At 38.6% G+C, this 25,784-nt stretch overlaps 1 protein-coding gene across 4 annotated transcripts; it reads left to right on the forward strand.

Moving 5' to 3' along the window:
- TRMT9B (tRNA methyltransferase 9B (putative)) lies at positions 1–23,874 on the forward strand. Of its 4 annotated transcripts, XM_012465783.2 has the most exons (5): positions 6–90; positions 1,730–1,873; positions 14,189–14,343; positions 20,607–20,780; positions 21,883–23,874. In XM_012465783.2, the coding sequence occupies exons 3-5, from the start codon at positions 14,190–14,192 to the stop codon at positions 22,917–22,919; spliced, it is 1,365 nt and encodes a 454-aa protein (XP_012321206.2). In that variant the 5' UTR covers positions 6–90; positions 1,730–1,873; position 14,189; the 3' UTR covers positions 22,920–23,874. The 4 variants fall into 4 exon arrangements, with proteins under 4 accessions (XP_064224862.1, XP_012321206.2, XP_012321207.2 ...); XM_064368792.1 differs by lacking the exon at positions 1,730–1,873 and having other exon boundaries at positions 1–90; XM_012465784.2 differs by lacking the exons at positions 1,730–1,873; positions 14,189–14,343 and having other exon boundaries at positions 9–90.
- The last annotated feature ends 1,910 nt before the right edge of the window (positions 23,875–25,784 follow it).

Raw genomic sequence — 25,784 nt, forward strand, 5'->3', positions numbered from 1 at the left:
ATGAGAAGCAACCATCACTCTCTGGAGGTGGAGACTACCGTGATTCATAAAGACAAGAGATAATTTTCCTGTAATCACAGGATGTCTCAGGTTAGTAGCTTTTAGCTCTTCTGCAACTCACATACCATGAGGTGTTTTAAGCAATGTGCATCTTCAGTGAACCTAATTCTTTCCAATCCCTATAATTTTAAATGTATGACAATGTGATATAAAGTGAGTTGGAATTTATTTTTGCACGAGATGGGAAATAATATTTGAACATAGTTGTACAGGGTAAGTGAAAAGTATAAGAATATATGTAGCATTTTTAGAAAGCAAAATACTTTTGTAGGACTTAAATATATTTTTAAATGAGATTTTTATCACACAAAATTTACAACATCATTTGTACTTGGAAATGATATATAGATGTTAAGTTTGAAGTCATATGTATTAAAAAGCAAAATTAACTCATAGGTGGGTGTTGAACAGCGAGAACACATGGACACAGGGAGGGAAGCATCTCACACTGTGGTCTGTTTGGGGGGCTAGGGGAGAGACAGCAGGGGGTAGGGATACTGGGGAGGGATAACATGGGGAGAAATGCCAGATGTAGGTGACGGGAGGATGGAGGCAGCAAACCACCTTGCCATGTACCTATGCAACAATCCTGCATGATCTGCACATGTACCCCAGAACCTAAAATACAATGGAAAAAAAAGTAAAATTAAAAAGCTATGTATTTTGTAACTAGGTCTTTTTTATAAGTTGTCTTTTAGCTGTTCTGACCAACTTGCATTTTTACTTTAGAATTGTAGTTTAAGTATGCCCTTGAAATTTAAAGAATTTTATGCTCTCTCTTTTTAAATTCTGTGTCTTCTGTGGCATTTATAATAGGAGAGCCATTTCTAATATTTATATTTCTTTTTAGTTATGAAAATGTGACCATCATATGCCTAGATTATATCTATAAAACAGACCTGACCAGGTGCGGTGGCTCATGCCTATAATCCCTGCACTTTGGGAGGCCAAGGCGGGTGTATCACCTGAGGCCAGGAGTTCAAGACCAGCCTGGCCAATATGGTGAAACCCCTCTCTACTAAAAATACAAAAATTAGCTGATCATAGTGGCACTCGCCTATAATCCCAGCTTTGAGACTGGGGCAGGAGAATCACTTGAACCCAGAAGGCAGAGGTTGCAGTGAGCCAAGATTGTGCCACTGCACTCCAGGCTGGGTGACAAGAGCAAGACTCCATCTCAAAAACAACAAAAACAAAAACAGACCTCTGGGGCAGCAAATCAGAAAACACAAAATAAAATTGGAAAAGCTTAGTTTTAGTTCTTCTTTCCTCCAAGTGCCCATTGACTCACAGCTGGCTCTTTAGGATTTATGACCAAAGAGTCAAGGACCTGCTTTTACAGAGTAAAGTATTGTTGTTTTGCAGAGGGATCTATGAAACAGTTCCTTGATTCATTGGCTCTCCAATTAATTATTGAATGATGCTCTGTGTTCTGCACTATCCCAGCCTTTATGATGTACAGATCAGCTATAGATATATAAAAAACATCATATTTCCATATCTGCCCTCCAAGAACTTATAATTTAGTTGGGAACATATACAGAGTTGAGAGTTCATGACAGTATCCAGCAAAATGACCTAAGAGTGATAGAGATAATAAATTTGCTAGGTGTAGAAGTCCTGGGATGGATGATTTTTCTCTGTAGTTATTCATGAATCCTTTATGCAGGAGGAAGAAACTGTGCTAGACTTTGCAGACCAGAAGATTTTGGCAGGAGGAAGTGACGGGAGAGCATTGCAGACGAGAGAGAATAGACTGCTGGCTTCAGCAAAGACCTGAATAAGGTCCTGAGTAGGTCCCACTTGGGAAAAAGTTAGTTGATTTGTTTGAGTAGAGCTGAGAGTTTGAGGTACTGTAGTTGCAGGATATAAGTCTGGAAAAATGGATTGGATGAGGTCAGGGAGGTTTTGATGACAGACTGAGGAGTGCAAGTGCTATCCCGTAGACAGTAGAGGTCCCCTGAAGGGTTTTCAAGAGGGAGTGAATATTATCCAATGGGTTGTACAGAAACATTAACCCTAAGCCGGACGCAGTGGCTCACGCCTGTAATCCCAGCACTTTGGGAGGCCAAGGCAGGGCAATCACAAGGTCAGGAGATTAAGATCATCCTGACTAATATGGTGAAACCCTGTCTCTACTAAAAATACAAAAAATTAGCCTGGCATGGTGGCACGCGCCTGTAGTCTCAGCTATTCGAGAGGCTGAGGCAGGAAAATCACTTCTAAGCTGAGTTCCAAGGTACAGTTCCTAACTTCTCGTGGTTTCATTTGAAGATGTATCAGCTTACACACACATAGGGCTCACCAAAAATTTCCTTTTTAAATAATTTCCTATTACTCTAGAAATGAATATATTAAACTCCAACATAATACAACTCTAGACTTTCTAGAGCAAGAATTTTTTACCTTTGGCATTATTTTGGATTTTAATTTCTTGACACAAATATTCAAGCAAATTTCAGTTGCAGTTAGAAGTTGTCAAAAAGTGACAAATGTGTAAAAATTACATAAGAAATTGATATTTGAATATATAAATCTAGTTTTGAGTCTTAATTGGAGTAGATATAAACAAATATATACAAAATTATATATTTTTACCTTTTCTTTTTTTCTCTCTCTTCTTTATACCTGTTAAGTCGTAGCTCTTAACTCTTTGTCTACTTTTCGTACTCCCCATTTCTGGTTTCCTTTGCAATAACATATGCGAAGCCCATGATAATCACTCAATACACATATTCATTTCCCTGTTTCTTCTCCTTTTCCTTGTCATTCTACCTTGATCCTTTCCTTGATTTTTATTTAAATAACTATATTGATACGTATTTTTGTCTCCTTTGTGTTGTTTTTGTTTTTGTTTTTTTGGAGGGAACACTGATTCTTCTCTTAGTTGTGTATGTTTCAGGAGATTAACCATCCAGATATCAATTAGGCTCCAAGTCATTGTTATCTTAGGTTCTAAGGCTTATAAATATTATACAAATTTTCAGAAAGATTATATTGTCTGCAGAGTAAAAAGCTCAGCAGATTTTTCCAATAAGTGCATACATAAAGAGCCTCATAAACAGTAGACTAAATATTACAGATGATCCACATAGGAGTAATAAATGAGGACACACTAGTTTGTCCATACATTTTTCATAAGGTACTGATGTAACTGAGAATTGTCTTAACAAGTAATAGTAACAATGAAACAACAAGGTAATTAGAGAATGAAGATAAATAGGAATAGCTGCCACCTGCTGCTACAAGCTGAGGATCATGTATCCTCCTTTCTGGACCGTTTACACAACTTATGTTCCCATCTATTTATTGAGATCAGTAATCCTCATATATTATTATAGTTTTGCTACTTGGAAGCTGTGGCTGGCACAATTCATCCTTAATTTCACTTTGAATTATTGAGTAAAGCTATTTAATGTGTAATAAGCTCACAAATATAAGGTAGGTAAAATGAATTTCCTTCCTCTCATCATACTGATGAGTCACTTACCTGCTCCCTTAACTGGAACAGCTTCTTTACTGAGAAGTTCTTTGCTGGTTACTGGATAATAAGGCATTGGACGTTATCTCATTTAAGTCACTTATTTCTTCAGTTAGATTTGTTCTGAGGTAAAACTCTTTCAGTAATTTCTGTATATACTCTGACACAATCTTATTGAATGGGGTTACTGCATTGACATTTCACCTGATCTTTGAGCCCAGTGATCTCCAGTTTCTAGCTGCCCAGAAGGCACTGGCTGGATGGCATTCATCCTTCATGGGAACAGCATAACAAAGACGGGAGATGATACTCTGCCCAGTTTCAAGTTCTAACCTGGTTTAAAGTATATAACAAGGCAATTGCCTGAAAGTAAAAGGGGGTTTTAATTGAAATATACATGAACCAAAGTGCATATATCATAAATGTACAAATAAATGAAAGAATTTTTCATAAGCTGAATGCCCTCATATACAGAGCTTAGACCAAGAAACAGAACATTACCAGCACCTCAGGACCACCTCCCGACCCCAGTGCTCCCTGCCAGGTGCTACCCCAGGCAGCCTCTATCCCACTTCTAATGGCCCACATTTGTTTTTGTACTTTCTTTATCTTATTTTATTTTGTATTTTCTCTGATCTATCTATGGGCTCATGTTTTTGTACTTTCTATAAATGGAATCCTGGAGTGTGTATTCTTTTGTGGACTTCTCTTTCAACATGATATTTATGGAATTTATACCATTTGGATGTTTGTCCCCTCCAAATCTCATGTTAAAATGTGATCCCCAATGTTGGAGGTAGGGACCATTGGGAGGTGTTTGGGTTATGGGGGTGGAACCCTCAGGAATGGCTTGGTGTCCTCCTGTGGTAATGAGTGAGTTCTTGCTCTGTCAGTTCACATGAGAGCCAGTTATTTAAAGGAGACTGGCATCGCCTCCCCTCTCTCTTGCTCCCTCTCTGACCTGTGACACATATGCTCTTCATTCACCTTCCACCATCAGTAAAAGCTTCCTGAGGCCTCACCAGGATCCAATCAGATGCTAGTGCCATGCTTGTACATGCCTGCAGAATCGTGAGCTAAATAAACTGCTTGTCCTTATAAATTATCCAGCCTCAGGTATTCCTTTACAGCAACACAAAATGGACTAATACAGGGATTGATCCCTATTGTTGCATATGGTTGCAAACTTTCATACTTTTAACTGGTAGCATTTCATTCTATGAATATACCACAATTTATTTGATCATTTTGGGCACATGTGCAGATCTGTGCTACTTAGAAGAGTGCTTCTTTGGATATTCTAGTATATGTCTTTTGGTGAATATAGGTGTACATTTCTTTTGGATATATGTATATACCTTTAAGAGTGGGGTTGCTGGGCTATAGGATATGCATATGCTTAGCTTTAGTTATTACTGCCAGGTAGATTTCCAAACAGATTGAAACCATGTACATTTCTTCCAGCAGTGTATTAGAACTCACCGATTCCATGTTTTCACCAACACTTGATATTTTTTGTGTTTTTCATTGTAGCCATTCTTTTGTGTAGGTGGTAGGATACCATTGTGGGTTAAATTTGCAGTTCCCTGATACTAGTGAAGTTAAGCACCTTTGTGTATGTTTCCTGCCCATCTCCTGCCCATTGTGAAGTGTCTGTTAAAGTCTCTTGCCCATTTTTCCATTGTGTTGTTTGTCTATTGCTTTTTGATTTGTAAGAATTGTTTCTATTCTGGATACTACTCAATTATGTGCTGTATGTATTATGAATACCTCTTCACACTCTTTGGGTTGAATTTTCACTCTCTTCATGGTGTCTTCATTTTAATATAGTCTACTTTATTTTTCCTTTTATGGTTAGCACTTTATATGACCCTTTGTAAGAAACTTTAACTTACTCCAAGGTCATGAAGATGTTCTGTACTCTCCATTAAAAGCTTTATATGATCGCGAGAGGATTTAATTCATAAACATATGTCAGTATTTGGAGACAGAACTGTTTTAAAACCACGTGGGTTTTCCATTGAGCTAAAACATGGAGGGCTGCCTACAGGGAAGAGTGTGATACAGAAAGAAGATAGAAGTACTGGAAGTTCCCATCACAAACAAATGAGAAATCCCTTCTGATGATAGGACTAAGTGCTTATAGCCTATTATCCTGGTCTCTGTGCCAAATTCTTAGGAGTGGGTATGATAAGCACCATCTTGAGGACATTCAGTTATAGCACCTCTTTTCTGGGGACAAGGAGCCGCTCCTGGGGACAAAACAAATCCTTCTCAAGAGTTCACTAGATTCCTGTGGGTCAAGTACAGAGTCTCATCTCCTTGATGATACAGTAGAAAAACCTTTTCCCTGGAAGCCTTTTCAGTTCCTCTGAATAATTTTTACTATTTGCACCTGTGTGCGAATATGTGCGTAGCTTTCCAGTGATCATTAAGAAGTTGGAAAACCTTGGGAAAAAACCTTTTTACTTTTTTATTTGTCGACACATCAGATACTCACAGTTGTCTTTGAAATTCACAAGGAATTTGCTTACATACATAAAATTCATACGGAAAATACTGTAGGAAATTTAAATCCACAGCATTTAAAATTTAAATCTTCAGTGTTTATAAAGTTAGCTGTAAAGTATCAGAAAAACAAAATAGATTCATATTGCTTACATACTTAAAAATAACTCTCTTTTAGGTTACTTGATGATAGTAGAGGCCATAGAAAACTTAGAGAAAGATCTCAGGGGCTGCTGTTCAGATACTACAAATTCTGAGCTTGAAATTGGAGTCATTTTTAAAATGCATATTGCAAGGAATCAAGTTTATGTCAGTTACCACTTAACATTTGCAAGTGCAATAAGGCAAAACTTACTTGCTCTAGTGTTCTATAAATTGTATTGCCTGATTGATTCCTTGAGGAAGGGGAAATGTAAATAGACTAAACTCTACTGAGATTTTGATTTAAAAGAAAATCTCACAGTGTTTCTGTTTTTCTCTTGTGTGGGCAGTTATAGCCAGCCATATGTTTACTTTGTAAGTTTCAGTTGACGGTGCAATATAAGCTGTTTCAATTTGGGTGGAAGTTTTGTCAGACCTCACAAATTAGATTTATACTTAATTAGGAGTTTGCTAGGAAATTTTGCAGGGGCTGTGGGCAGGTTCATACTGATGAAAAACAACCTATTCCATTTTAAGCGTAAATCCTGAACAGCTCTTCCTTGAAATGGAAGGAATTATGGAGTTATATTATCATCATTTGGTGATATTTGTAGTAATAGTTGGGGCAAGAATCATTGGTAGATGCTAACACTGGTGGGTGAGCAAATAAGAAAGTCTCTCTCCATGCAGGGAAGTAACTTGGCAGACACCATCTTACCCAGGTACTTCCCACTTCCCAGGAGAGGGGTAGAGGTGCGAGGACAGAGGCCGTCCAGGGACAGTACCTTCTCTCTAGTTAACACTCCCATCTGCCAGTTTGCAGCTGTAGGGTTCTGTCCCTTTCCCACCTCTTCAGGGCGATCACTCCCTCTGTTAACCAAAGCCAGTACTACTCTCTGTACTCAGAGCCAGATTCCATTCTCATTATGTGTATTTATTTGATCATTTGTTGAGGGTCTACTGTGTCCTAAGTGCTGGGGATTCAGCATTAAATAGGACAAGTCCTTGTTCTCCAGAGTCTTCCAGCAGTGGCAAAGAAAAATATCTAAGTACAACGATTACAGAACTTTATGATCCCTGTAGAGGTATGCATGAAATACAATAGCTGATAGCCATCAGTAGGGCCAAATTGGTTCTTAAACGATTGAAAATACTTTCATGATGATCGGCAAAAGCCACAATCTGAGTCCCTGGACACTTCCCTGGGATACCATTCACTCACTTGCCACATTGAACAGAATAATTACAGGGCTAAACCCAAAACAGGACCTGCTCTTGTGCTTTTCTTATTCCTTCCCTGTTGCCCTTATCCTGCCTGGAAGGTCTGGGAAGGCTTCCTGGAGGAGGTGATGCCTTTTCTAAGAATGACTAGAATTCAGCCAGGTAAAGAATAGCATCTGTTCAGGCCCCTGGATGAGAGGGAATGTGTCACTGCTGAGAAACATGGGTCATTGGGTATTAAAGATGGTGAGAAATGAACCTTAGGAAGTCTGGTAAGGCCAGATCAGAAAGGGCCTTATGTGCCCACCTAAGCCAGCTGAACCCAATGGGACAAGCTATAAAATGCCTCTGGAGAAGCTGAAGGTAAGAATTGGGGGTGGGGGGTGGAGCAAGATGGCCAAATGGAAGGCTCCACTGATAATGTGTCCTCCCCCGACACCACCCTGCCCACAAGGACCAAAGTTAACACCTATCTACACACAAAACAGCACCTCTCTAAGAACTAAAAATCAGAAGAGCACTCACAGTGCCTGGTATCACTAAAGGAAGCACTGAAGAGGGTAAGAAATAGTCTTGAATTGCTCATGGCATCCCTCCTTCCACCCCCGTGTCAGCAGCCATGTGGTATGGAGAGAGAGTTTGTGTTTAGGTGAGGGAGAGCGCTGCATTTGTGAAACACTGTATTGAACTCAGTGCTGCCCTGTCACGGTAGAAATCAAAACAATGGGGCTGAACTCAGGTGACATCTGCCCATAGAGGGAACATTTAAACCAGCCCTAGTCAGAGGGGAATCGCGGATCCCAGCAGTCTAAACCTGAGTTCCTGCAAGCCTCACCACTGTAGGCTAAAGGGCTCGGGGGTACTAAATAAACTTGAAAAGCAGTCTAGGCCACAAAGACTGTAGCTCCTAGGTGAGTCCTACTACTGAAATGGCCTCAGAGCCAGCGGACTGGGTAGGGAGGAGGAAATACCACCTTCTGGGACACCAGCTAGAGCTGCTAAGGGAGTGCTCACACCACCCCTCCCGCCACCCAGGCTGCACAGCTCCTGGCTCCAAAAGAAAGCCCTTCCTTCTGCTTGAGGAAAGGAGAGGGAAGAGTAAAGACAACTTTCTTTTATCTTGGAAACCAGCTCAGCTGTAGTAGGATAGGGCCCAAGCAAAGTCCTGAGGTCCTCTGTCCAGGCCTCACTGCCCAGATGACGTTTCTAGACACACCCTGGGCCAGAAGGCAACCTGCTGCCTTGAATGGAAGGACCCAGTCCTGGCAGGACCCATCACCTTCTGACTAAAGAGCCCTTGTGCGCTGAATAATCATTAGTGATACCCAGTTAGTACACTGTGGGCCTTGGGTGAGACTCTGAGTCTTGCTGGCTTCAGATGAGACTCAGCACATTCCCAGCTGTGGTGTCTACCGGACAAGACTCCTTCTGCTTAAGAAAAGTGGTGGGACAAGGAAAGAAGACTTTGTCTTGCACCTTAGGTAGCAGCTCGGCCACAGTGGGGAAGGGGTCTTTGGAAAGGGGAGGGAAGAGTGGGAAGGACTGCATCTCGTGGTTTGAGTGCCAGCTCAGCCACAGTGTAATAGAACACCAAGTAGACTTCTAAAGTTTTTGATGCGAGTTCCTGGCTCCCAGGCAGCACCTGTAGACCTGCCCAGGGCCTGGGAGACCTTCCTACTCTAAGGGAAAGGCTTCCCCATCTGCTGATTGTAGAGCCCCAGGGCCTTGTACAAACACAGACAGTAGCCAGGTAGTGGTTACAGTGAGCCCTGGGGGAGACCCACTGCTGTGCTAGTTTCAGATTTGACTCAGCACAGCCCTAGTGGTGGTGGCCACAGGGGTGCTTGCATCGCCCCACTCCCAGCTCAAGGCATCTCAGAACAGAGAGAGAGGGAGTAATTTTGTTTGGGAGAAAGCAAGGGAAGAGAAGAAGAGTCTCTGCATGGTAATCCAGAGAATCCTTCCAGATTTTGTCCAAGACCATCAAGGTGGTACCTCTATGAGTCTGCGAGAACCACAGCATTAATGGGATGGTGCGCCCCCTAATGTAGATACAGCTTAGATCTTAGATAACAACACCCGAACTCTTTTGGATACCTGGAAAGCTTTCTCAAGAAGGACAGGTACAGACAAGCCCAGATTGTGACAATATTAAGAGGGAAGTTTATAACTATAAATGCCTACATCAAAAAAGAAGAAAAACTTCTAATAAACAACCTAATGATGCATCTTAAAGAACTAGAAAAGCAAGAGCAAACCAAACCCCAAATTAGTAGAATAAAAGAAATAACAAATACCAGAGCAGAAATAAATGAGTTTGAAATAAAGAAAATGATATAATGAATGAACAAAAAGTTGTTTTTTTTTAAAAAAAAATCAAAATTGACAAACTTTTAGCCAGACTAAGGAAAAAAGAGAGAAGACTCAAATCAATAAAATCATAGATGAAAAAAGGAGACAACTGATTCTGCCGAAATTCAGTGTTTCATTAGTGTCTACTATGAGGAAGTATATGCCAATAAATTGGAAAACCTGGAAGAAATGGTTAAATTTCTAGACACATACAACCTACCAAGATTAAAGCATGAAAAAATCTAAAACCAATAACAAGTAATGAGTTCAAACGGTAATAAAAAGTCCCACAGCAAAGAAAGGCCTGGGACCCAATGGCTTCACGGCTGAATTCTACCAAATATTTAGGGAAAAACTAATAACAATCCTACTCAAATTATTTCACAAAATAGAGGAATAGGAGATACTTCCAAACTCATTCTATGAGGCCAGTACCAAAACCAGATAAAGACACATTTAAAAAAAGGAAGGTATAGGCCAATGTCACTGATGAATATTGATGCAAAAATTCTCAACAAAATATTAGCAAACCAAATTCAACAACACGTTAAAAAGATCATTCACCATGATGAAGTGGGACTTATCCCAGGGATGTAAGGATGGTTCAAGATATGCAAATCAATTAATGTGATACCTCATATCACCAGAATGAAGAATAAAAACTGTATGATCATTTCAATTGATGCTGAAAAAGCATTTAATAAAACTCAACATCCCTTCATGATAAAAGCTCTCAAAAGGCCGGGTGCAGTGGCTCACACCTGTAATCCCAGCTCTTTGGGAGACCAAGGCAGGCAGATCACAAGGTCAGGAGATCAAGACCATCTTGGCTAACACGGTTAATCACCATCTCCACTAAAAATACAAAAAATTAGCCGGGCGTGGTGGCACACACCTGTAGTCCCAACTACTCAGGAGGCCGAGGCCAGAGAATTGCTTGAACCCAGGAGGCGGAGGTTGCAGTGAGTCGAGATCATGCCACTGCACTCCAGCCTGGGTGACAGAGTGAGACTCTTGTCAAAAAAAAAAAAAAAAAAAAAAAAAAAATCCCTCAAAAAACTGGATATAGAAGGAATATACCTCAATGTAATAAAAACCATATATGACAGACCTACAGCTAGTATTATACTGAATGGGGAAAAACTGAAAGCCTTTCCTGTATCTGGAACACAAAAAAGATGCCCACTTTTACCACTGTCATTCAGCATAGTACCAGAAGTCCTAGCTAAAGAAATCAGATAAGAGAAAGAAATAAAGAACATTTAAATTGAAATCGAAAAAATCAAATTATCCTTGTTTGCAGATGATATAATCTTACAATTGGAAAACCCTAAAAACTCCACCAAAAAACTATTAGAACTGATAAATTCAGTAAAGTTGCAGGATACAAAATCAACATACAAAAATCAGTAGCATTTCTATATGCCAACAGTAAACAATCTAAAAAAGAAATCAAGAAAGCAATCACATTTACAATAGCTACAAATAAAAGAAAATACTTAGGAATTAACCAAAGAAGTAAAAGATCTCTACAATGAAAACGATAAAACTTTGATGCAAGAAATTGAAGAAGACCAAAAAAAAAAAAAAAAAAAAATGAAAAAGGTCCATGTTTATGGATTGGAAGGATCAATAGTGTAAAAACTGTCTATACTACTCAAAGCAATCTACACAGACTTAATGCAATCCCTATAAAAAAAATCAGTGGCATTCTTCATAGAAATAGAAAAAAAAAATCTAAAAATTTATATGGAATCACAAATACTCAGAATACCCAAAACTATCCTAAGCAAAAATAACAAAACTGGAAGAATCACATTACCTGTAATATAATCAAATTATACTACAGAGCTATAGCAACCAAAAAGGCATTGTACTGGCATAAAAACAGACACATATATCAATGAAACAGAATACAGAATTTTGGGTTCCAAAATTTATCTTGGGAACCCAAAGATACATCTATACATCTACAGTGAACTCATTTTTGACAAAGGTGCCAAGAAAAGAAGATATATTAGGGAAATGATAGTCTCTTCAATAAATGGTGCTAGGAAAACTGGATATCCATATGCAAAAGATTCAAACTAGGTGCCTGTCTCTCACCATATAAAAAAATCAAATCAAAATTGAATAAAGACTTAAATCTCCTATCTCTCACCATATAAAAAAATCAAATCAAAATTGAATAAAGACTTAAATCTAAGACCAAACCTATTCAATGACTAAAATAAAACGTTGAGGAAACTCTCCAGGACATTGGACTGGGCAAAGTTTTCTTGAGTAGTATCCCACAAACATAAGCAGCTAAAGCAAAAATAAACAAATGGGATTACACCAAGTTAAAAAGCTTCTGCAAAGCAAAGGAAATATCAACAAAGTGAAGAGACAACCCACAGAATGGGAGAAAACATTTGCAAATTACTCATCTGATAAGGGATTAATAACCAGAATATATAAGGAGCACAGACAACTCTACAGAAAAAAATCTAATAATCTGATTTTAAAATGGACAAAATGGCCAGGTGCGGTGGCTCACATCTGTAATACTAGCACTTTGGGAGGCCGAGGCAGGTGCATCACTTGAGGTCAGGAGTTTAAGACCAGCCTGGCCAACATGATGAAATCCCATCTCTACTAAAAATACAAAAATTAGCCAGGTGTAGTGTCACGTGCCAGCTACTGTACTGTAGTCCGAGCTACTTAGGAGGCTGAGGCAGGAGGATCGCTTCAACAGGGTAGGCAGAGGCTACAGTGAGCCGAGATCACACCACTGCAGTTCAGCCTGGGTGATAGAGCAAGACTCTATCTCAAAGAAATAAAATAAAAATAAAAATGGACGAAAGATCTGAATAGACAATTTTGCAAAAGAAGACATAAAAAAATAAACAGGTATATGAAAAAGTGCTGAACATCACTGATCATCAGAGAAATGCCAATCAAAACTACAATGAGATATCACCTCACTCCAGTTAAAATGGGCTTTCTTTGAAAGTCAGGCAATAACAAATGCTGTGAGGATGTGGAGAAAAGGGAACACTTATACGCTATAGGTGGAAATGTGAATTGGTACAACCACTATGGAGAACAGTTTTGAGATTCTACAAAAAAACGAAAACAGAGCTACCATACAGTCTAGCAATCCCACTCCTAGATATAAAACCAGAAGAAAGGAAACCAATATATCCAAGAATTACCTGCACGTTCATGTTTTATTACAGCACTATTCACAACAGCCAAGATTTGGAAACAACTTAAGTGTCCATCAACCAATGAATGGATAAAGAAAATGTGGTACATATAAAAAATGGAGTACTCAGCCATGGAAATTTAAAAAAATGAAATCCTGTGATTTGCAACAATATGAATGGAAGTGGAGGTCATTAGGTTAGCTGAAATCAGTCAGGCACAGAAAGACAGACTTTGTATGTTCTCACTTATTTGTGAGAGCTAAAAATTAAAATAATTGAACTCATGGATATAGAGAGTAGAAGGATGGTTACGAGAGGCTGCAAAGGGTAGTGGGGAGGTGGGAGGGAAGTGGGGCTAGTTAATGGGTACAAAAAATAGAATAAGATCTAGTATTTGCTAGCACAACAGGGTGACTATAGTAAAAAATAATTTATGTGTACATTTCTAAATGACTAAAAGTATAATTGGATTGTTTGTAATGGAAAGGATAAGTGCTTGAGGTGATGGATACCCCTTTCTCCCTGATGCAATCATTATGCCTTGCATGCCTGTATCAAAACATGTCATGTACTCCATAAATATATACACCTACTATGTACCCATGAAAATTAAAAATAAATAAATAAGAAGCAACACAATCAGACCTATATTTTACAAAGATAATTATGACATAATTGAAATTGGGAAAAGCATTGAAGGGCAAGAGAACTTTTTGCCAGCTGTTGAAGTGATTCAGTAAAGAAATGGGCACCTATACTCAAATGAAAGCAGTAGTGATACAGAGACATGACTGGAACCCAAACACTAAAAAGGTCGAATTAATAGGGCTCTGTTACTGGGTTGAAATGGTGAGCTACCTGTTATGAAATTTTGAAATCTAATTAGCATCAGATACCATGGTCTTATCCAAAGTAAACCATTTGGTAAGAATTTTGGCTATGCTTCCAAAATTAAGAATTCATCTTGCAGAGGAACTTACTATACCATAATTAGCTCATTATCAAACCATTGTTTTCCTTAACATAGCAGGTAAAAACTATGCATTTGCTAGTCTTTGGCAACTATGGTGAGGTTACATTGAATATATTGTTCTTTGCAGCTTACAAAAAAGTGTGGGAACAGCACAACTTTTCCAGTTATAGGTTCTAAATTTTCGGAAATCTGCATCGTCCTTCAGCCATCTATGGTGCATTGGCTGACCTGCATTCCTTGGGTTGGTCCTGTTTTCCCCAGGATGGATCATGAAGCTGCCCAGCTGGAGAAGCAGCATGTGCACAATGTGTACGAGAGCACAGCCCCTTACTTCAGCGACCTGCAGAGCAAAGCCTGGCCTCGTGTCCGCCAGTTCCTCCAAGAGCAGAAGCCAGGCAGCCTCATCGCAGACATAGGTAACCCAGCGTTGGGCCATGTAGCATGACATATCTTCCGTTGAGCCTTTGCTTTTCAGATTCGTTTTTCATTTTCGTTCTAACATGCATCCTGAAATTGCACCCTTGGCATGCCAGTACCTAGAATATTCATTTTACAGCAGAACGTCAGACAGTCAAGTCAACAGCAAGTAGAAAACATTCTCAAACGTGTTTTTCTTTCTTTTTTTTTTTTTTTGAGACGGAGTTTTGCTGTTCTCAGCCAGGTTGGAATGCAGTGGCACAATCTCAGTGGGCTGCAAACTCCACCTCCCGGGTTCAAGTGATTCTCCTGCCTCAGCCTCCTGAGTAGCTTGGACTACAGGTGTGCACCACCACACCCAGCAAATTTTTGTATTTTTAGTAGAGACGGGGTTTTGCCATGTTGGCCAGGCTGGTCTCGAACTCCTGACCTCAGGTAATCCATCTGTCTTGGCCTCCCAAAGTGCTGGGATTATAGGTGGGAGCCACTGCCCCTGGTCTCCAACTCTACAGTTAGACAGTGTCTTTTCAGGGCCTTTGTGTACATCCTCCACCAAAATGGACCTGACATTGATTGAATAAATCAAGATGGAAATGATGGCTTGTGAAATTGATCATTGTAAATGTAAAGATACTCATGTTTGCCAAATGTGTTCTGCACTGGTGGCTCACTTTGAGTGGTTCACATGCCTTCTATAGAATGTGGGATTATGGAAGAGGTCCAGTATATTTGTGTGTGTGTGTGTGTGTGTGTGTGTATATATATATATGAAGTCTTATGAATCTCATGGGTCCTTTCCCTTAATTATTTTGTAGGTGTTTCATTATTATAGGAGCATATCTTTAATTAGACAATATTTTAATAATAACTTATTTGTCTGGAGGAAATTGGTTCAGTATCTTTCTAAATCAAGAACTGGTAAACCACAGCTTAGTAGATCTAAGATTAAGATTTAAAATGTGGTTGAAAACTCACTTGAGGCCTGCCCACCTAAAACTGCTTTCTAGCAATTGCGTGCTGACTGCACCCATTAGTCATAAGTCTGTGGTTGCAAAGTCTGTCTAGTTTGATATTCACTCTAAATACTGGTAAGAGAAACAGACATATATCCAGAACTTATGGCTTGTTAAAGATGGTATGAGCAATGTGAAATCTGGGGAAGGGGTTCATGTCACATGGAAATTGGGAGTCTTTGAAAAAAATATCTCTAGCATGTCAATTTTAAAATAATAAATCTTGTTTCAGAATGTGCAATGAGTTTGGAACTCTTACCACCTATAATCTAAGTAAGCCATGTACCAGGATCTTAAAATCAGTGGGGAAAAGGAACTATTCAGTAAATGGCTTTGGGATAATGACATATAATCAGAGAGCTACTTTCTTACACCTTACATCAAAGTAAGTTTCAAATGAAGCAAAGATGTAAGTATAAGAAAATGAGCTCATTAAAGGACTAGATGACAAATAGATTGTTATTTAAAATATTCTCAGAGGCAAAATGCCTATGTATGAGACACATACGAAAAAGAAATCATAAGAGAATATACAGTTGATTGCCATTATTCACAGTACTTACATTTCATATATGTATCATAAACATTGAATTAGCAAGTAGTGAATCATTATTCTTGGGGGAAATAGCGGATTAGGTTCCTATAAGCTTCTGTTCCCAACATTTTTGTCAATTTACCAATATATAACCTTGTTGAATGTGTGTTTCTGTTTAAAGTCACCTTGTTTGCTATGTATCATTATTTCACAAACATTGGACTCATGGCCAACACACTATAACTCTTTCCTGAACAAAGCTTATCTAACACATATATTTTGTCTGTGAGGGACATCCCAGCCTTCTTATGTTCAGGAACACTAGACAGCATTTCAGCCCCATGCTTAGGCCATTTGAAACAGCAAAATCACCAGTAAAAACTGTAAAAATGGAGAAATTGTGGCCCTAAATAGCTATGAAAAGAACATTCTATTACAGTATGGGAGCTGAAAAAAGGAGGCTGGGTACGTGGGTCTCAGGTGACTCTAATATTTTGCTGCACTGTGAATATGTAAGTCTGATAATGACCATGCAATGCTGTAGTATTGACATTGGGGTTACAAATAAATTTTAGCAGGTAGATTAACTGCAAATATGGATTTGCTGTGATTGATGAGAATTAACTATATTTACAGATAACTTTGACCCTATAAAAATGGAAAAGTTCTACTAGACAGACACACAAATCAAGTCGAAAGACCAAAATCAAACTAAGTAAAAATAACTACAACATATGTCATAGAAATCTAGATAATTTTGGGCCGGGCGCAGTGGCTCACGCATGTAAACCCAGCGCTTTGGGAGGCCGAGGCGGGCGGATCACGAGGTCAAGAGATCGAGACCATCCTGGTCAACATGGGGCCATGGTGAAACCCCATCTCTACTAAAAATACAAAAATTAGCCGGGCGTGGTGGTACGCGCCTGTGGTCCCAGCTACTTGGGAGGCTGAGGCGGAAGAATCACTTGAACCCAGGAGGCGGAAGTTGCAGTGAGCCGAGATTGCGCCACTACACTCCAGCCTGGGCGACAGAGCAAGACTCCGTCTCAAAAAAAAAAAAAAAAAAAAAAAAAAAAAAAAAAAAAACTAGATAATTTTTTAAATCTACTAAGCATTCTTTAATGTCACCGTAAAAAAATGACCAATATCCTGTCATTTGCAACAACATGGAGGAACCTGGAGGATATTATGCTGGTGAAATAAGCCAGGCACAGAAAGACAAATACCTGATGATCTCACTTATGTGTGGGATCTAAAAAAATTGGACTCGCAGAAGGAGAGATTAAAATGGTAGTTACCTGGGACTGGGGTGTTGAAGCTGGTGGGGTAAATGTAGGAAAGTGCAAGATGTTGGTTAAAAGATTCAGAGTATCAAACAGAAGGAATAAGTTCAAAAGAAAAAAATACCGGCCGGGCGCGGTGGTTCACGCCTGTAATCCCAGCACTTTGGGAGGCCGAGGCGGGTGGATTACGAGGTCAAGAGATCAAGACCATCCTGGTCAACATGGTGAAACCCCGTCTCTACTAAAAATACAAAAAATTAGCTGGGCATGGTGGTGCGTGCCTGTAGTCCCAGCTACTCAGGAGACTGAGGCAGGAGAATTGCCTGAACCCAGGAGGCGGAGGTTGCGGTGAGCCGAGATCGCGCCATTGCACTCCAGCCTGGGTAACGAGCGAAACTCCGTCTCAAAAAAAAAAAAAAAAGAAAAGAAAAAGAAAAAAATACCAACAAGTCAGAAGAAAAATAATGAAAGGATGTGAACAAATAGTTCAAAAAAGGAAAGGAATACAAATTGTGTACAAATATTTTAATAGGTAACCCGTTGATATGGTTCAGCAGCAAAGCACAGAAGGATGTGTAGTACCAAATATCCTCCCATCCCAGCCCCTGGCACCAAGCAAGCCACATCAGAGGCCGCTGATTCCATTAGCTTCCTGTATGATCTTCTTGAGATAGTTTATGCAAATATAAGCATATTTGTGCCTGTGAGTGTGTTATGGGTAGTTTCCCTTTTTTGGTTACACTAATGGTAGTATGATATAAAAACAATTACACATCTAGCTTTTATTGTACTTTTAATATATTAAGGAAATCATTCCATATTTATATTTATTATAGAGCTACCCAGTATTAAAAGCTGCCTAGCATTCTATGCTAATAGTGCCATATTAATGTTTAACATATGTTGTTTGCTCTATTTTGCCATTACAAATTACCCTACAAATAGGCCGGGCACAGTGTCTCACACCTGTAATCCCAGCACTCTGGGAGGTCGAGGCGAGCGGATCATTCAGCTCAGGAGTTCGAGACCAGCCTGGACATGGCAAAACCCCATTTCTACAAAAAATACAAAATAAAAATTCAAAATTTAGCTGGGTATGGTGGCACATGCCTGTAGTCCCAGCTACTTGGGAGACTGAGGTGGGAGGACTGCTTGAGCCTTGGAGGCAGAGGTTAAGGTGAGCCAAGGTGGTGCCACTGTATTCCAGCCTGGGTGACAGAGTGAGACCCTGTCCCAAAAGAAAAAACAAAAATGACAAATAATATTATTCAAATACCTCTGGGAAATCAACAACGACATCTGTAGTAAATATCTTTTTGGCCAATTTGTGTCTTTTGAATTTTGTACTATATATATTTCTTAAACTGTTCAACAAATAGTCATATTTTCATTCCAAAATGAAAGATACGTTTCAATAAAATTGAAGTTAAAGAAAAAGAATTGAAAAAGAAAGAAGTTCAAAGGGATAAGGAGAAGAAAAGACACATAATAATATGACTAACCTCTAAAGGAAATGGTTTTCCACTTAGCTAAAATCATCAGCTGTTTGATGAATAGACAATAGATTGGATTAACAAATATTTAAATTTTTTTCATTCAAATTCAAGAATGCCATTAGAAATGAATAGGGGGCAAATCAAGAGTTCCAGGACACTGGAAACATGTCAGAAGAAGAGACCTCAGTTTCCTCTTTATTACAAAACGCTCTCTGAACATTCCCTCCTAGTTCTAAAGATCTGTGAGTCTGGTTTTATTAGTACCATTAAGTAACTTTCCTTTTCATTTCTCCTAAAGTATCCTTCAGGCCAGCGAAAAAGCCAATGAAGTGCAAGGTTATTTTTCTTAAAATAGTATCATCATCTTTTGAAATACACAGGATTTTAATTTTAAAATACTTTATGAATTATATTTTCCCCATGATTGCCTTCATATAGTAGATACTTTTTCTCATAAGCATTATTGGGAACCATGTTATGAGATCAAAGGTGTTTCTAAGACCACAATCACATTTACATAGAAATAATAATGCTGGAATTATTTTTTCTTTTTTCTTTTTTTTTTGAGATGGAGTCTCACTCACTGTTGCCTAGGGCGGAGTGCAGGGTGCCATCTCAGCTCACTTGCAACCTCCGCCTCCAGATTTAAGTGATTCTTCTGCCTCAGCCTACTGAGTAGCTGGGATTACAAGTGTCTGCCACCATGCCCAGCTAATTTTTGCATTTTTAGTAGAGACAGGGTTTCACCACATTGACCAGGCCGGTCTCAAACTCCTGAGCTCAAGTGATTGACCTGCGTCAGCCTCCCAAAGTGCTAGGATTATAGTCATGAGCCACTGCACCAGATTTAAAATTTTATTTTTTATTCATATATTCTCCACTATCTCAGCTGGCATTAATGAACCTTAAGTTTGCTTTTATTGTATTATAATTTTAAAAGTGCCTAAAGAAGAGTTATTAGTGTCCTGATATATTTCAGAAGCAGCAAACTAATCATCTTTGAATAGTGGTAACTATTTTTTCAGGTTGAAAAATTTTATAGGTAATGCCAATAGATACAAATAAAGGCTCTAATGATTTCTTTTAATATTTCTGGAAAGAAATTAGATTATATATCCGTGATAGAATATAATACTAAGTATTAGATTGTAGAAAACTTTGTTTCAAGGTGGTTATTTATTCATGTTACTACCTTCTTCAGTCATAACATCAGTAAGATCTCAATGATCTAAATCTTTGGGCTGTGTAAATCCTGAATTATTTAGGTCTCTGCCACTGGAAAGTGAATATCAAAAATTGTCCATTTAAGAAAAAAGGTTTTAATACGTCGAGTTGTATACTGGATCCACAGAGATCATTTTAAATGTAGAACTGACAATACAGCTTGGATAAAAATGATGTTAAAATTTCTTTTCTCATTCAAGTTCAAATTTTAAAAATTTGAAAGACATGTTTTAATGTATAAATAATTGAAAAGTTGTTGACAGTCATTTGTTTTGCAGTCAGCAAGTGGTAAGAATCTTTGGGGAGACAACAGGAGAATAAATGCTGTAGCATGCATATATACATAATGAAATATGGATGTGAGCGTAGAGGCTACACACGATCTCTGGGACACTAGAAATGTCTTTCTTGCCATGGACCAGCTAACATGCCTTGGTTGTGCTAGTGTGCTGAGCCCTGTGGACATTATCTCATTAAATATCAAATAAATGTTATTTTTTTCCTATTGCCTTTCTCTCTTCTATATGAAAATATGTAAGTATTCTCTGAAGGCTTTTCTTTTGCTTTTGTGAATACCTTCACACCATGTTGTATTCTGTCTTGGTTAGTTAAAAAAAAAAAAAAGTTAATTATATTCCTTGATATGAGACGATTGAACCATTTTACACTTTCCATGGAGGACAGCATGTAACGCAGGTTTTTCTCTTACAGGTTGTGGGACTGGAAAGTATCTTAAAGTGAACAGCCAGGTGCATACCGTGGGCTGTGACTACTGTGGGCCATTGGTAGAGATTGCCCGGGATAGAGGATGTGAAGTCATGGTATGTGACAACCTTAATCTCCCCTTTAGGGATCAGGGCTTCGATGCCATCATTTCCATAGGAGGTAAGGCCACAGGATCACACATACCTTGAGTGAAAAAACAGCACATGTTTTTACGATCTGTAACTATGAATTAATGTGATGTGGTTATTTTCTGTTAGATTTCACCTTTAGAACTATGTTATGGTAGCCAGGCATGGCGGCAGGCACCTGTAGTCCCAGCTACTTGGGAGACTTTGGTGAGAGGATCATTTGAGTCTAGGAGTTAAGTTTGAGTCCAGCCTGGGCAACATATCAAAACAGTCTTCCAGCTTTGCTTGAGATTAATTTCCTCCCTGATATATTGGCAGGTCTGTGTAGGGAAAAATAATTTAAAGTTTTCTCTTGACACAATACTGTGATTAAATTCCCCCAATAACTAACAGACTAGCACTTTCTGTATATTTGTGGATAAAATTACACCTAATAACACACGTAGGACTTGATAAAGGCAGTCTTACTTGAAGCTCATTTTGCCTTTTGAGAAATTGAAAGTAAAATTATGACCTAAACATTGATTTTTAGTAGATACAACTATTTTATATCTTAGTATAAGCAATCAGTTGGACTTATGCTGAGCTGGCTGACCTTTGCATTATCTAGACAGAGAAACAATCTTTAACATATTTCTCTACTTCTCAGCCTTATTAACACTTACTAGCAGTATTAATCCTCCATTACTTTAGAAGGGCAGATTATTCACTAAAACAGTAAGTTACTTCATAGAATTCAACCAGGGAACACTTAGTATCCCTTTCGAATTTTAGTAATTCACATTGGCCATCCTTCTGGTTAAAAAAATCCATAGTATTTTGGAACTGGAAGAGATTTTATGGATTTATGGACTCTAGACTTCTTATTATACAGGATGAATCTTAAAATCTGTAGAACTTAAATATCTTGCCCAAGATCAGCTATCTAATATTAAAGTACAGAAGCCAAAGCTAAAAATTACGTCTTTCCTAAAATCAGGCCTGTGCTATTTCTGTCGTCGTTGCCATGGAGAAAATAAGAAGGTTTTACTAGATGTCAAAATGTCATCATTGTTATATGGTAAATACCAGTATATACGTGTGTGGGTTTATGTGTGTGCACACACATTGAGATCTAGTTTTGTCTTTTTCAGTCATACATCATTTTTCTACAAAACAAAGAAGAATCAGAGCAATAAAAGAAATGGCCAGGGTCTTAGTTCCTGGAGGCCAGCTGATGATTTACGTGTGGGCAATGGAGCAGAAGAATCGTCGCTTTGAGAAGCAAGACGTGCTTGTTCCATGGAACAGGGCCCTATGTTCCCAGCTCTTCTCAGAGTCCAGCCAATCCGGGAGGAAGAGGCAGTGTGGACACCCAGAAAGAAGCCATCCTTACCATCCTCCTTGCTCCGAGTGTACCTGTTCTGTTTGTTTTAAAGAGCAGTGTGGTTCAAAACGGTCCCACAGTGTGGACAATGAACCTGCTATGGCAAGAACCTGTTTTGCAAATATCTCTAAGGAAGGCGAGGAAGAATATGGATTCTACAACACATTAGGAAAATCATTTCGTTCTTGGTTTTTCTCCAGATCTTTGGATGAATCGACTCTGAGGAAGCAAATTGAAAGAGTAAGACCCTTGAAAAACACCGAAGTTTGGGCCAATAGCACTGTAACTATCCAGCCTTCCAGACACTCTAGTTTAGACTTTGATCACCAAGAGCCGTTTTCAACAAAAGAGCAAAGCTTAGATGAGGAAGTGTTTGTGGAACCTTCTTCTCAAAAGCACTTAGAGTGGCTGAGAGCACCAGGCACTCTGAAGCATTTAAATGGAGACCATCAAGGAGAAATGAGGAGAAATGGAGGGGGGAATTTTCTGGATAGCACTCATACTAGTATGAATTGTGCGGGTGTGGGTAACTTAGAAGATGATAATCCTTCTGCTAGTAAAATATTGAGAAGGATTTCTGCAGTCGATTCCACAGATTCCAACCCAGATGATACAATTTCTGTCGAAGATCCACAGCCTGATATTTTGGACTCCAGAGCCTTTATGCGCTACTACCACGTGTTTCGAGAAGGGGAGCTCTATGGTCTGCTCAAAGAGAATGTGTCAGAGCTCCGTATCTTGAGTTCTGGGAATGATCATGGCAACTGGTGTATCATTGCAGAGAAAAGGGGAAGTTGTGATTGATTGGATCCTTTTAGACAACTTCAAAAGATGAACCACATTCTTTTCGCTAGGTTTGATATGGTTACATGAAATTGCATTCAGTTTTATTATTTGTTAATCCATTAATCCTTTGTCTGCAGAAACTACAAATTATTTGGTTGTTTTTCTTTTTAACTTTGAATAAGCACAGATCCTGGCACTGAAAGCACTTGACAAAGGGCATTTGTGCTTAAATGTTAATATAAAAGATCTGAAGAAGCAACAGAAAATGCCCGTCAGTACGGTTCAGATTTTTTTAACCCCTGGAAGATAAAATACATGTATAGTGATTTTCAGTATTGCGCATTGGTTTAAAAAGATGACGCTATTAAATAATCTTTTCAAACAGTATTTTTATAAAGTGAGGGGATAATTTCTGGTTCCTAGGTTATAACTGAGATCAGTGTGCAAGACAACAGGGAAACTTAATCCGTTGCACAGATAATACATTGAACCATGTGATAAGTTATTTTGTTACCAAGGTCTTGCTTCTACTTAAAGTTTTCAGAAAACTGAGTGACTGGAGAGACCCAAGAAGTGTTGCAAGGACTTTTCTAAATTATAAGCAAACTTGCTTCAAAATAAGTTGACACATGATAATGTTTTCAATGTAGTCCACAAGGTTTTTAAAGGCACTGTTAGGTTGAGCATGGTGGCTCATGCCTATAATTCCAGCACTTTGGGAGGCTGAGGTGGAAGGACCACTTGAACCCAGGAGTTCAAGAGTAGCCTGGGCAACATAGTGAGACCCTCATCTCTATAAAAAAATTTAAAAATTAGCCAGGTGTAGTGGTGCATGCCTGTCAGCCAAGCTACTCGAGAGACTGAGGCAGGAGGATCACATGAGCCCAGGAGTTCAAGGCTGCAGTAAGCTGTGATTGTGCCACTACACTGAAGCCTGGGCAACATAACAATATTCTGTCTCAAAATAATAATAATAATAATAATAGAAGAGACTGGGTGCAGTGGCTCATGCCTGTGATCCCAGCACTTTGGGAGGCCGAGGCAGGTGGATCACCAGAGGTCAGGAGTTCGAGACTGGTCTGACCAACATGGAGAAACACCATCTCTACTAAAAATACAAAATTAGCTGGACATGGTGGCATGTGCCTGTAAACCCAGCTATTCAGGAGGCTGAGGCAGGAGAATTACTTGAACCTGGGAGGCAGAGGTTGCAGTGAGCTGAGATCACGCCATTGTACTCCAGGCTGGACAACAAGAGTGAAACTCTGTCTCAAATAATAATAATAATAATATAAATGCATTGGATTAGCTTGTAAGGAGTGGAGTATGTAGGTATTAGGGGTTATGCAAGTACCCAAGTGATATTCTTCCAATCTTATTAGAAGCATGAATATTCGAGATTGATACTATTATTGCTTATTAGCAAGATTATTATCAATCATGTTTATTAGAAGCATGAATATCCAAGACCAAGGTTGACTAGTGATAACTCTGCATCAAGAACTAGGCATTTATTTAGAGTCGAAGGACTCTCTAGGAAAGGAGAATCTAGGTGAAGCACTGATTTTGGCTCTGAGAACAAACAGATTAAGGTACAGCATAGTTATCCTTGGTGAGTTATGACTGGGATTTGCTGTACCCTTTAAAATAGTATTTGGGCATTTATTTTATTGAAGTGACTACATTTTATTAGTTGTATTAGGAATTTAGGCAGAATCAACTTCTGATTAAAGGTTGAATTTGTCACTTTGTAGAGAAACAAATAGATTGGACACTGTATGGTCACCGAATCTGTTTAGATTTGCCCACAGGTCCATTTAAATCCATGTCATGGATCCTGAGACATAAATATAATTAAGACAGGTCTAGAGACTTAGGACGAGCAGAAATAAGTTGACCCAGGAATATAGTTTCAAATAGTTCATTAATGAGAAAATTGACATTTGACAGGAGTCTTTTTACTTTATCCTGGATGAAAATCCAAATCTTGTTTTATTTTTCCACTAAAAGTAGTAAGATAATAATGAATTTCCTTGGTTCTTGTGTTCTTTTTTCCTTTAATGATTGTGCTGTGACTTAAGGTAATGATGTTACTTTTGAACAAACTTAAAGAACTATTTTTAAAGCATATCTGAAAACAATTGATGTTTATAACTCTCTTTGGCTCCAAAATAAGATTGTGTTATCACCATTTTGGTAGATGAGCTTGTCTGGTGGAAATAATGCATATGATTTATACTGTTCAGTGTACATTTTGCAGTAGTAGATGAATGAAAACAGCTATAAGTGGAGTATAAATTAAAAATTAATTTAGTGTCTTCTATTTCTTAATTTGGGACATTAAACCATGACTGTAAGTGGTTTTCTTGGTAAAAAGAAAAGATTCTCAGAGTCAAAAATGTTCTTACAACTCAGGCGTGATGGCTTTTGAATTATGAATGGATTTTTCTTCTCTCTGAAGCCAATTTTCACATGGGTTTTTAATCCTGGCCTTGCTGCTAGGAATCTGTGCTTGAAGTCATCTCTTTCTGGTGGTAGTCTGCCACTTAAAAGTCATGACGTGGTGGAATTCAGTTTACCAGACTGCTAGTGTAGCCTTTGAGCTAAACTGTCTGAGCAACCTCTTAGACATACACACACCACTTTGTATTAAAGGGTTCTCTAGAACAGTTCTTTGGAGAGAAATATTTTCATGTAATTTTGACAGGAGTGTAAATAAAGCATGGTGACTAATAAGTCTTTCAGTCTTCATCTGATGAACACAAGAATCTATGCTTCCAGATATTATTTTGTATATAAATATTTAACTTGGTGATTGATCATCTCTCTTTGGGATAGTCACATGAAAACCTCTTTTAAATTTAACTTCTGCCTTTGGATTTT

The sequence above is a fragment of the Aotus nancymaae genome, unplaced genomic scaffold (genome assembly GCF_030222135.1).
Source record: "Aotus nancymaae isolate 86718 unplaced genomic scaffold, 86718_ANA_hifiasm-v0.15.2.pri h1tg000079l, whole genome shotgun sequence".
Classification (NCBI taxonomy): Eukaryota; Metazoa; Chordata; class Mammalia; order Primates; family Aotidae; genus Aotus; species Aotus nancymaae.